This window comes from Conger conger, chromosome 19 (assembly GCF_963514075.1).
Source record: "Conger conger chromosome 19, fConCon1.1, whole genome shotgun sequence".
Taxonomy (NCBI): Eukaryota; Metazoa; Chordata; class Actinopteri; order Anguilliformes; family Congridae; genus Conger; species Conger conger.
Window position 1 is genome coordinate 11,124,580 of NC_083778.1, and position 12,500 is coordinate 11,137,079.

Below are 12,500 nucleotides of genomic sequence, written 5' to 3' on the forward strand. Positions count from 1 at the left end.
ACCGCCGCGATGCTGCGCTTTATCTCCTGGTCTTGCGTGTGGTTGAGCATGTCGGACAGGATCCTGTTGTACACGTCCAGGCTCTCCTGCATCAGCAGCCTCTGTTCTTTCTCCTGCCGGAGAGAGAGGGAGAAAGTGGCGGAACGAAACGGAGGTTAGACGCACGCCGACCGTCGAGGAGGTCCTGCCGCGGACGAGGCCGGGTTAGGGTTAGGGCGGGGCGCCGGTCCGTGCTCACCTCAAACCTGTCGTGGCTGTCCATGTCCTGGAGGAAGATGGGGCTGCCAAACAGGGCCTTGTCCGCAGTTACGTTCTGAAGGGAAGAGGGCAATAAAGCAAACAAATGTCATCAAAGTTTATTTGTGACAGTTGACAAGCAGTTGTCACAACGCGCTCGACAGAACGCCACAGCCCAAACCCCCCCCCCCCCCGCCACAGCAAGCCGAGGGCACCAGGGCAAACTCCCTGGTGACATTTCTCGAGAAATCAAGAGGGGAGCCCATCTGTAATTCAGAGGCATCTGAGCAAGCCTCCACTCATGCTGCTGGAGGGCATTGTGGTTTTCTTAGACTTAGATTATTACTCAGAGAGCACGTCGTCCACCATGCTCTTTGCACAACTACGCAGAACACTTGCAGAGAACTCCACACTGACATTGAGCAAAATGTGGCTGGGTTTGAGTGGGCCACAGACTGAGCTGCGTTGAGGCTGCAGTTAGATGTTATCCATGCACTGTCTCACGGTCTCTAGCTCAAGTTTCAGCCTGCGTGCGTACGCCAACGCCTGCTCCCTCCGCAGCCAGCAAGGCGGACACTCTTCATCTCTGGCTCCCCCCCCCCCCCCCCCCCAATCTGCTCCTCATCCTCCCTAGCCACCTGGCCTGCAGCACCTTCCATCAGCCGTGGTCACGGACAGCCAAAAACCGTCCCGTTACCCACCCCGGAGCCCGCCATTCCAGCGCCCGCCTCTCATACTCACGTAGTGGTCCGTCAGCTTCTTGATCACCGAGTTCAGGTCGTCGCCGACGGCGTGGGCCGGTCGGAAAGCCGCCAGGCAGAAGCCGCAGAGCAGAGCCAGGAGGAGCGGGGAGTTCATCTTTCTGCTTTTTTTTTTTTATTCTTTTGTTTTTTCGTTCGGCTTTTTTTTTTAGTTTTCCTCCCAGGAGTGTGTCCGGGCCGCGTGCTCACCTGCAGAGTGACGATGCTCTGCTCGCGCGGCGGTATTTATGCACGGGCCCGAGAAATACCCATCCACGGGAAGCTGCAGCTCGCTCTCTTGGGGTTTTGTGGGTTCCCTCGACGCGGCAGGGTTTCCTTTAAATCTCAACCCACCTCCACCCCCCCCCCCCCCCACACCACCCCACCCCCGCCCGTCCTGGGTCTTTCCATGGATTCGCTGGAAGGGCATGAGCCTCAGCGCTGGGTCGGGGGGGAAGTTTTTTTCGGGGGGGAAGGGGTTAGGGCGGTGGCGGAGGTGGTATTTGGGCCCACGTTGCACGTCATCAGCAGCCAAACCCCAAAGCTTTGCAATTCGAGGCTTTCTAGTAAAGTGATGATTGTTTTCTTTCTTTTTTTTCACAGAAAAGGGGATGGGAACTCCCACGGTGCAATTAATTTCAAATATTGATACAGATTATGCTTATGATTTTTATTTTTTTTTATTAATCAGCCGGGTTATGCTTTGCGATTTTGAGGAACTTCGCACAGAGATACTTCTTTTCCCTTTGGGTGCATTTTTTCCATCGAGATAAAATAAGATATGGCAAGATTTTTGCCCTGGCAAAATAAGCATTCTATTGAAAATGAGTGAATTTGCTAAATATGCACTGTCATTTTTTTTACAGAAACAATTATCAGAACTCAGCAGTCTTCTGATATTGGTTACAGATTAAAAACACAGTATGTATTTGATATGTTGGTCAAACATTGCAGGCTTACTGCATACTGCAGGCGTACATACATATACCTCTATCATACAGTGAGTTTGTTAAGGAGCAGAGAGCAGGCCCAGACAATGCATCCATTTGCACGTGAAGTGTAGCCATTAGTGAATGCTCCATTAACACATGAGGTGTAGGCATTAGCACACAGTGCAGGCATTAGCACATGAAGTGTAGCCATTAGCACACAGTGCAGGCATTAGCACATGAGGTGTAGCCATTAGCACACAGTGCAGGCATTAGCACATGAGGTGTAGCCATTAGCACACAGTGCAAGCATTAGCACATGAAGTGTAGCCATTAGCACACAGTGCAGGCATTAGCACATGAGGTGTAGCCATTAGCACACAGTGCAGGCATTAGCACATGGGGTGTAGCCGTTAGCACACATTGCAGGCATTAGCACATGAGGTGTAGCCATTAGGACACAGTGCAGGCATTCGCACATGAAGTGTATACATTAGCACACAGTGCAGGCATTAGCACATGAGGTGTAGCCATTAGCACACAGTGCAGGCATTAGCACATGAAGTGTATACATTAGCACAAAGTGCAGGCATTAGCACATGAGGTGTAGCCATTAGCACACAGTGCAGGCATTAGCACATGGGGTGTAGCCGTTAGCACACATTGCAGGCATTAGCACATGAGGTGTAGCCATTAGCACACAGTGCAGGCATTAGCACATGGGGTGTAGCCGTTAGCACACATTGCAGGCATTAGCACATGAGGTGTAGCCGTTAGCACACAGTGCAGGCATTAGCACATGAGGTGTAGCCATTAGCACACAGTAAGCATTAGCACATGAAGTGTAGCCATTAGCACACAGTGCAGGCATTAGCACATGAGGTGTAGCCATTAGCACACATTGCAGGCATTAGCACATGAGGTGTAGCCGTTAGCACACAGTGCAGGCATTAGCACATGAGGTGTAGCCATTAGCACACAGTGCAAGCATTAGCACATGAAGTGTAGCCATTAGCACACAGTGCAGGCATTAGCACATGAGGTGTAGCCATTAGCACACAGTGCAGGCATTGCCACAAGCAGCACTCCATTAGCACACAGTGCAGGCAATGCCACAAGCAGCACTCCATTAGCACACAGTGCAGCCTGCAGCTTTGCCCTTTTCTGACTTTCTGAGGTTTCCTACACAGTCATCGCAGCCGTGTGGCTTAGTCATCATTCTTCCCTTGCACATCTTCAGCCTTCCTCCCAGCACAGAGCCACGCTTTCAAAACCATCTCACCGCGTACGTGACACTGCCGCTAATCTGGGGAGCTATGTTCACAACTGTACATTCCAAGATGGCTGCACAGATTTTTTTTTGGTTTTGTTTTTGCATTCTGTTGCACATTAATTATGCAAACCGCACATTGTTCGTTTGTTTACTGCAAACTCAGCTCAGTGTCTGGTTGAAAGAGCTGATGGTCGACCATCTGTGGGGAGAGAAAGAGAAAGTGTGTACGCTGTCACTGAGTAGCAGTAACCATTCATTCTTTACTTGAATATACAAATAAAAGTTTCTGTGATTAAAAAACGGAAATTATTAAATCTGGTGTCGTCACTGTGCTCCCTCAGGAGCCCCCATCTTTAGCCCCCACTTTCTCAGCACCCATACGGAGGAAACTCTTGCATTGTTCCCAAAACAGATGTCTTCTTGAACCCCCTGTAAATCACCCCCTCCCCTGACATTTCTATCAGGGCTCTGACCTTAAAACCCATCATGGCATGGCCTTCTCTTGAACCTCCCTTCACCACTCTCTCCCTCTCACATCTCCCTCATTCCTCAGTCACCGAAATGGTGTATACGGCATAAAGATGTTTCATGACAATGCCAGATCAGAACATAGTAATCTTTGGTATGATTGTTTCAGTGCGACTGGGTGCAATGTTTTAATTTCCACAACAGTATACCTATGACATCGTAACCATTCAGCAACCCAGGGAAAACTGCGGAAATCTGTCCCTGAGAAAGCCATTGGCCTCACCCCCCCGACTGGGGGAGGCCTGGCTTGAAACTTCCAAATGGTTACACACCCAGATGGTTCATTGCGGACCCAAAGATCAAAGGCCTGATTTTGGATTCAAGGAGACTTTTTCAGCCTAAATTACGACTGAATATTATCTATGCAAAATATAATGCATGTATTGTGTTGGCTAGACCTCCAAACTCTGTGTTCTCCAACAAACTGAGATTCAGCAAAAGTGCTAATCCCGGGAGCATTTATTGAGTAATGGTGACATGCAAATAAGAGTCGGGTGTCACCACTCCGAGCGTCACACATGATTAAAACCGAATTCTAAATTCTACTTTCATTTGGAGTCAGATAACGAGTAAACAATAGTAACTGCTAAACGTACTTTTTGCGATCATAGATATATTCGATGTGTTGTTCAGTTCCTGTGTGAATGTCTTAATACTCCTGTTAGAATATTGACATTTGGACGACAGGTCGGATGTGTCAGTGATGACAACACGGCCCTGTTTGCGAACGGAGAATATTGAGAATTTTACTGATCCGTTTCAGGCCTGTCTTAAGCAGGATATGGAGCAGAGCAATTCATATCTGACTTGTGGCAACGGACCCAGTATATTCTTAACTGTGATTGTTCTCTGTTCATGAACGGAGGATAATATAACAAACTAATCTCTTGTTTGCATCAACAACACCAGGAGGAAGAACATGTTTCTCCTTCCCCTCCAGCTATTCCCTCATTAGTCTAGTTGTGCGGGTTCTATGTGCTTATAAAGGGGAACAACAGACAGTCGTGTTCTAATATAAGAGAGGTGATGTACAATATGTGATTTGTGGTGATATGGTAAGGGAGCAAATAAATTATTTTTAAACTTGATGCAAACATTGTATAAAATAAGGTAAAGCGAGAAAACAGGTTCCAAGGGGGCCTTTGGAGAAGGTCGTCTGTCATTTTGCGTGAGTTTTATTTTTGATGGTTTCAGACGGATTTTCTGTATGGGAAGTTCTCTCAGGTCCAAACCATTGTGTAAACTTTAGTCACAGATCTCACTGCTGAATGTACAACTTACAGATTCCCACTTTTCCCGTGGTTCATCTGGAGTGGTTTGGACGATCATTTCTAAACCAGCGTCAACACAAAGGAACACTAGAGTGTCTTTGTGTCTCCTCTCTGTGTCTGTACAGCTCTACTCAGGTTTTAACCTTGGGTAAATGTGTATTTGTGTGTCTTTAGGTGGAATGAAGGTGCCAGACACAACGTTTCTCCAGCGTGTGGGGCAGGAGAGTGATTCACAGGTACTGTAGCCCTGCAGAAACCTGCCTGTGGCATGCACTTTCCGGGACACCTTCTTGCCTGTGACATAACTTCTTAGAAATAGAAAAACCGAGAAATGTAAATGCCAACCAGCAGTTTTTTGGTTTTGAGAATCATTTGATGTTCTAACTGGTATTTTTTAGGTAAATATTTGGTTAATTTGTGTACAGCGCACTGTAAATAAAAACTTTGTTTCAATTTAAAAAAACAAAAACTTGTCCATTCCGCCTAAAAATGTTAAGTTAACTGAACTTGAGAAGCCAACTTGTTTACATGCATCCTAGTAAAAGATTTGAAGGCAACCTGGACACTAAGTTTTTTAAGTGGAAACAGGATTTTTTTTTTAATCTGATCTCATTCCAAATTAAAATTTGAACATTTAAATTTCCTCAGTTGGTTTTAACTAAGGATGGGAATCACAGAGTAACTCTTGGCATGATCTGTTGCCCAAGATACAAAAGTATTTCTGCAATACAAATGATTCTACAAACAAATCAGTTGTTATGGCACACCGAATAATTAATTTCACCAGAACTTGAAGTGAGCTGGTTCTCTTGATTTTTTCTCATGTGTGTAGGCTACGTACCGACACCTGTTAGTGGAATGACGTATGCAAGCTATAATTACAAATCATTTGTAAAACTGGAGATTGTCTTGACTGAACGGTATATTTCAGTGAATAGAATCTGTCTTTTAAAGTTAGCTTGGTACAAAAATGGGACATTCCAGAGTGAACTTGTTTAATATACGGAGTGAGGCTTTTGCTCATATGTGTACCAACCTGTACCGGCACTTATTTTTTCCACTTCAGGTACTGTTTCACTTAACCAGTTGTTAGAGATGAGCTTATTGACATTTTCAGATGACAAGGATCTCTTTTTCTGTCTGGAGAAAATAGCCTTTCTCTTTATTGCAGGAGGGCACAGTTGTGGGTTTTCAATGTTTAGTCCCAACAAACATTTCACAGTCAAAGTCACTTAGATCACATTCCTTCCCCATTCTGACATCTGGCCCGAACAACAGCTGAACCTCTTGACCACGTCTGAATGCTTTCATGCATTTAGCTGCTGCCACGTGATTCGCTGATTCAATATTCGCACTCACACGCTGGTGCACAGGTCTGCATCGTGCAGTGCTCACTGAGTGCAATGCAGTCCATTCACATGTGTGGCCTGTTGCTCGAAGCGTTTACAAGAAACGCGGATCTGACTGAAGAATGGTAACGCTTGACGCGGTCCACCGTTCCCCAGTGCACCGCAACGAATGAAACCGGCATTTACAACCTGCCCTGCCACAAATGATTCACGAGCAGCTAACCGAATCCCTAGTCTCCGGAGTTAACATTTAACCTGGGTGACTGACATTGTAAATAAGCTATGTATACAGTATATCAACGACAGTATTGGTTCAGTCGACACTGTGTTATATACTGGGAGGAGACAGTCCCACTTTACGGTAAATGGCTATAATGGTGTGTGAGCTCACTGTAAATGCTACAGAGCTCAGTAAAGTTAAATAAGTCTCGCCCTCAGGGCTGGGCCAGTGAAGGTTTTTTTGTATTCATTCCTTTTTTCACGGTGCAATTTTTACACACTCTGGTACCTGGATATGCATTCAGTTAAATAAGTCTCGCCCTCAGAGCTGGGCCGGGGGAAAACCGGTTGAAAGCGCTGAAACTCGCGGTTCTATCTGTATCACCTGTTTTAAGATTGCTTTAACGTCAATTCCATATTTTGGTAACGCGGGCAAAGCAAGCGTAGGGGGGACCTCACCTTCTCTGCATTTTGGAAATCCACAAACAACACAAATCCAGGAAATGTTAGTGTCCTTTTCACAGCAAGGATCCAACGAACCAAATGCAAAATAGTTTCCAATTCTAAAAAGCTGCAATAATCTGCATCCACTCAAAAACAGAAAATAGTTTCAGTGAGAAAAACAACTACTGTGAGCTACTGTAACTTTGTTTTTAGTAATATTTAGAGTAATTCTGACCCAAGGGTTACCTTTCAGAAGAGACCAGGGTTATGCCTGTAGTCAAAAGGGTTCAAGAGTAGTGTGTTATTTTGGGTATGTCACTTTCAAGCTTGTGTCGAGAAAAGAGGGCGATACTTCCAGGGTTAACAACAGTGTACACACAAATTGTTGCATAATACTTTGAATGTTTGAAGTTCATACAGGGATATTTTGACATGGGGAAAAGGGCAATAAATTTTCTTGCTGACAGCTTTGACTGTGTATGGAAACCAGCCCAGAGATTTAAACAGTACAATGCAATGTAGGAATGTGTGCAATATTTTGTAAAGTCTACAACAAAATCTATGGCCATCTCAGGCACCAGACCTCAATCCAATCAAAAACCTTTGGGCTGAATTGAAGAGGGCAGTTGATAATGTGATTAGGTTGGTTCCATTGAATAAAGTCCAGTATTTCTTCTTCTCTTCTTGGCGTTGCCAGTCAGGGGTGCCAATAATTTCCGGAGCGTGTGGGACTACTCACAGATTATATTTACGTAAATACCCATATGCGTGCTCATGTGGAGGTACCTATCCCAGAGGTTCTCAGTCTGAATGACATGGGTTACGGCACAGGGTCACTTGTCTGCTGGTGGGCACAGTGTCAGATACAGGTGGATGTATGTCTTCCGTGATCGAAATGGGCGAGGGCAGAGGAGATATTGGCGCCCCACGTGGATTACTCAGTGTTCTGTGGGACGGTCCTGTGTCATTAGTTTCCATGATGCACACTGCGGCTTGCAGCGGTGGCATGATGAAAACTAGCCACAGCTGGGGGAGTCCTGTCCGTGTTAATCATCTTTTCCTGCCATCGAGAGTTCAATCTCAGTTGACGACACTTGTGAAATCTGAACTGCGTTATTTCATCCCTGCAGTGGCTTTAGTGATTTGGGCTGAAGTGGAAATGCTGATGTGGTGGCGGTGGTGATGCCTGTGTTTCTGTTCAAACTTTTCATCTTACCATATCATTTTGTCATATTTCACTGTCTATTACCATATATGCCATATACTTCTGCCTTGCAGTACATTTCTAAAATGTATTAATTCGCAATTATTAATTGCAAATTGTAATTAAATCGTAGTTATGTCTGATCCAGTGCCAAGATACTTACCTTTGGGTGTCTTTTGACTTAAGACACGTTCCCATTTCATTGTTTTTACAGTATGTTGAAACACAGCATTTGAGGTAATTGAAGTATTTCTAGGGCTGTAATTATTGATGGAGAATTGACAGATTCAGTTTAATCCACTGATAAACGATCAGTAGTTAATCTAATGAATCATTTTGTGAGTGAGAATTTACATTGCAAGTGTTCTGGTAACAGTCTGCGGCTGAAAAATTCTACTCATCCTTGTACTGACAGCTTCATTTTCCATACGTCACAGAACACCAGACCATTTGCATTCTCCCAACCGCACAAACAACTACACATCCGTATAAGTTGTAGGCATACTTGAATTCAGCCTCAAAGCTGGTGCGACATGAAATTACTAGGGGCGTTTGCTTAAAAAAGCGAAATGTCATTTTTATTCGGTCCGTAAACCTTTTCAGAAATCATTAAAAATGTAAGTGTCACACTAGCAACGAAGACTTGGTTGTCATCTCCCTGGCTGCGGTAAAAGCATTTGATCAGGTTGAGTGGCCATATCTATTTGCTGTTTTACACAAATTTGCTACGGGTGAAACATTTACTGCCTGGGTCAAAACTTTATATAGAAACCCAAAAGCACAAATACTTACAAACAAAACACTGTCTTCCCCCTTTAGCCTCCAAAGAGGTACTAGACAAGGCTGCCCATTATCCCCCTTACTTTTTGCCCTAGTGATAGAACCTCTGGCAGAAACTATTAGGTCTGAAAGAAATATTCATGGGTTTAATTCTAAAAATACCCCACACAAAATATCTTTATTTGCAGATGATAGCAGTCCTCATCTATGCAACGAAACCACTTACAAGTGTCCCAATGATTTTACATATAATTGAAGACTTCAGCAGTTTCTCAGGCTACAGAATAAATTGGGGGAAAAGTGAACTTATGCCAGTTGGACTTAAGGACTCCTCCCAACTTTCACACTTTCCATTCAAAATATCTAAAGACAAATTCACTTGCCTTGGCATTGTTGTAACCAAACTGCCAAACTCTCTGTTTACAGCCAACTATACTCCTCTGTTGGAGAAACTGAAATCAAATATCCAATTCTGGAGGTCCCTCCCCATCTCTCTAATTGGAAGGGTTAGTACCATTAAGATGATTTTCCTTCCACAGCTGTTATACCTATTCCAGAACCTCCCTGTCTTTCTCCCTAAAGCATTTTTTAAACAACTGGACTCATTTATCGTGCCCTTTGTCTGGCGTTATAAAAATCACAGGATCAAAAAAACACACCTTTGCAAACCAAGATGTGAAGGAGGGCTGGCACTTCCAGCCTTCCAACTCTACTACTGGGCCTCAAACCTCAGAACTGCAGCACTGTTGCTGAACGACTATAGTGGATACCGGGCATGGATGGAATTAGAAAGGGCACAGTGCACTCCTTATGACCTATCAGCTGTAATACTCTCCCCGACTGGCCTTAAAAAGACAGTCTATAGGGGCAACTTTATTATCCACAATATGATCCGGGTCTGGAAACAGATCAAAACATCCTGTGGTATGAACACACTATCTTTTTTACTCCCCGTAGCAAGTAACCCTTCCTTTTCACCTTCAATACTGGACAGTGGCTTCAATCGTTGGAGGGAGGCAGGTATATATTCCATAGGGGATCTCTATCTAAATGGGAGATTTGCGACCTTCACAGAAATTCAGGAGAAATATGGTCTCCATAGGAACAATTTCTTTAGATTTCTGCAAATAAGGAACTACGTACAGTCACACTCAAAGGATTTTGCAACAGCCAGCCCGTCCTGTTTAGATAAATGTCTTAGAAACTATTTTAACAGCTATTCCATCTCATCGCTGTATGGCACACTACAGAATCTCCACACACCTACAACAGGTGCAATTAAAGCAGCGTGGGAGAAGGAACTAGGGTTAGAAATTTCTGATGAATTTCGGAAAAATAGCCTCGAAGAAATTCACCTTTGTTCCAGACATGCCAGACACTGTTTCATCCAATTTAAGGTGATACACAGACTCCACTAATCGAACACTAAATTGCACAAGATATTTCCTGATGTCTCTCCAATATGTGACAAATACAATGCTGAAGAGGGGTCATTAGCTCACAGCTTTGTTCTTTGTCCCAACCTACATGGATACTGGCAGGGCATTTTTAAAGTCATCACTGAGGTCACCCAAAAGGAACTTGAGCCTGATGTCTTATATTCTTATATTGTTTGGATTGTCAGATCAGTCATTCAAACTGTCAAAATATGAAAAGCAGTTCCTGTCATATGGACTATTAACAGCAAAAAAGCTCATCCTGACCTTCTGGAAGAAAAAACTGGTCCCTTCCCTACAGTCATGGCTCAATGAGCTCACAAACACCTTACACTTTGAAGAAATAAGATTTTCCTTCAGAGACAAAAAGCATCACTTTGATAGGATTTGGGCCCCCTTTATGAGCTACCTTGAAGTGAACAGTTAGGCCTTAACAGGCAACAGAAGTCCAGAATGATCCTTCCCTCTCTCAGACCCTTCTTTCCTTTTGATATGCAGGCAGACGCTCTCCTATTATTATTTTTTTTATTTTATTTTATTTGGGTGGGTGGAGTGAGGACCCCAGCACACCCTGCGGCTCTCCAGGACCAGGAGAGAAGCTGATTTGGGTGGTTTGCCCCTGTCAGGGTGCATTGACTGCTGATTTCAGACCTCCACAACGTGTGGATACTGATTGTCAAAGAAAATAACAGAACTGAAACTGAAGCACTTGTGAAGCACTGGGTCCACCTCTTCGTGTTTGGTGTGAATAACACCACAGCTTTTTTTTTTGCTTTTTTTTTTTTACGAATGAGAGTCCCATGTCTTAAAACATTATGAACACATTCTGTGAAAATATCAGGATTTAAAACTGCATTGGCTGGAATTTTGACTTTTTTCTCTCTCTCTTTTTAAATGCAGCAACCTAAACACTAAACAGTGAACTACATACATGCATGCAAGTACCCAAAATAAACAAAAAGATTGCAAATAAAACCAGATGAACGATGGTCCAGAAACATCTTTAGATTCCCGTTTTGGGTTTTCCTGGGGTGTTTTAGAATAATTCCCTGTAAAGTTGTCATGGTTTTATTGTGTATTTTAGAAAACTGGCAGAACACTATGGCTGGAGCCTGGAGTTATTTTGGGCCTTTTGTCACTACGCAGGTGTGATAAACACCTGTTATTGAGCCGATTACCAGTCCAGACATGAGCAAAAAGGAAAACGGGGCTCATTTAGTCGCCAGAGATCTAGTAGAATCAGGTGTGCCACAGGTTGAAATTAAGCAGCGCCAAAATAAGATGCATTTGTGGTGCGTTGGCGCCACCTGTAGGTTTAAATTGGGAAAACGGCAGAGTTTTGTAAAGCTGTATATTTGTCAATGTGTGCGAATATATGCATTAAAACACAACGGACATTGTCGTAAAATTTAAATAACTTACAAAACGAATTGAAAGGCTTTCCAATGCACTGAATGCATCCACAGGATTTATTTAGTGGTTGAAAAAAGTGTAATAGGGGTGTTGGTTGTGTTATTCCTGTTATTAAACCTGAAGTTGGCGCCAACACACCATATGACGGAAGAGGACATAAGTGCATATCGACTCCCACGGACGGAAGATGCCGTTATTTCGGTTTCCCCTATACCAGGGGTCGGCAACCCTGGTCCTGGAGAGCCGCAGGGTGTGCTGGCTTTCGTTGTTACTTGGCATTTATCAATGAAAGCCGTTGATTACACAGTTAACTCACGTCACCTGGTTTCTTGGGTCTGAATCGGTTGCTTATTTTAAGGTGGAGACGAAAGCCAGCACACCCTGCGGCTCTCCAGGACCAGGGTTGCCGACCCCTGCCCTATACCTTAACGCAAGATAAGAGTGCCCCATCTAGTGGCGCAATGCAACATAACAGTTTATACAAATAAACCGTACTTTTCATGAATGCTTGAGTATACGATGCATATCACATAGTGGAAGCATGGCAGGAACACAGCTTTACTAAACTTACCTCTTTTTTTTGTTTAAATACAGCAGAAGACAACACAACTTTATACAGTTTTTATTTTGTTTAAGTCAAAATACATGTTTTCTTCAAAATAACTGTTTAGCAACTG

General features: G+C 43.9%; 1 protein-coding gene and 1 long non-coding RNA gene across 2 annotated transcripts in view; both read right to left on the reverse strand.

Moving 5' to 3' along the window:
• Positions 1–1,095, reverse strand: part of ifng1 (interferon gamma 1) — a 2,133-nt gene extending 1,038 nt beyond the window's left edge. The window contains exons 1-3 of the mRNA XM_061229798.1: positions 979–1,095; positions 239–313; positions 1–113 (exon numbers count right to left, since the gene is read on the reverse strand). The exon at positions 1–113 is cut by the window's left edge and continues 91 nt beyond it. Coding sequence (XP_061085782.1) covers positions 1–113; positions 239–313; positions 979–1,095 — 305 coding nt within the window. The remainder of the gene's footprint in view (positions 114–238; positions 314–978) is intronic.
• Positions 1,096–12,429: 11,334 nt separating this feature from the next.
• The window catches only part of LOC133119103 (uncharacterized), a 3,554-nt gene continuing 3,483 nt past the window's right edge, over positions 12,430–12,500 (reverse strand). Inside the window, exon 2 of the long non-coding RNA XR_009706487.1 lies at positions 12,430–12,500. This exon is cut by the window's right edge and continues 2,335 nt beyond it. This is a non-coding gene — a long non-coding RNA (uncharacterized LOC133119103).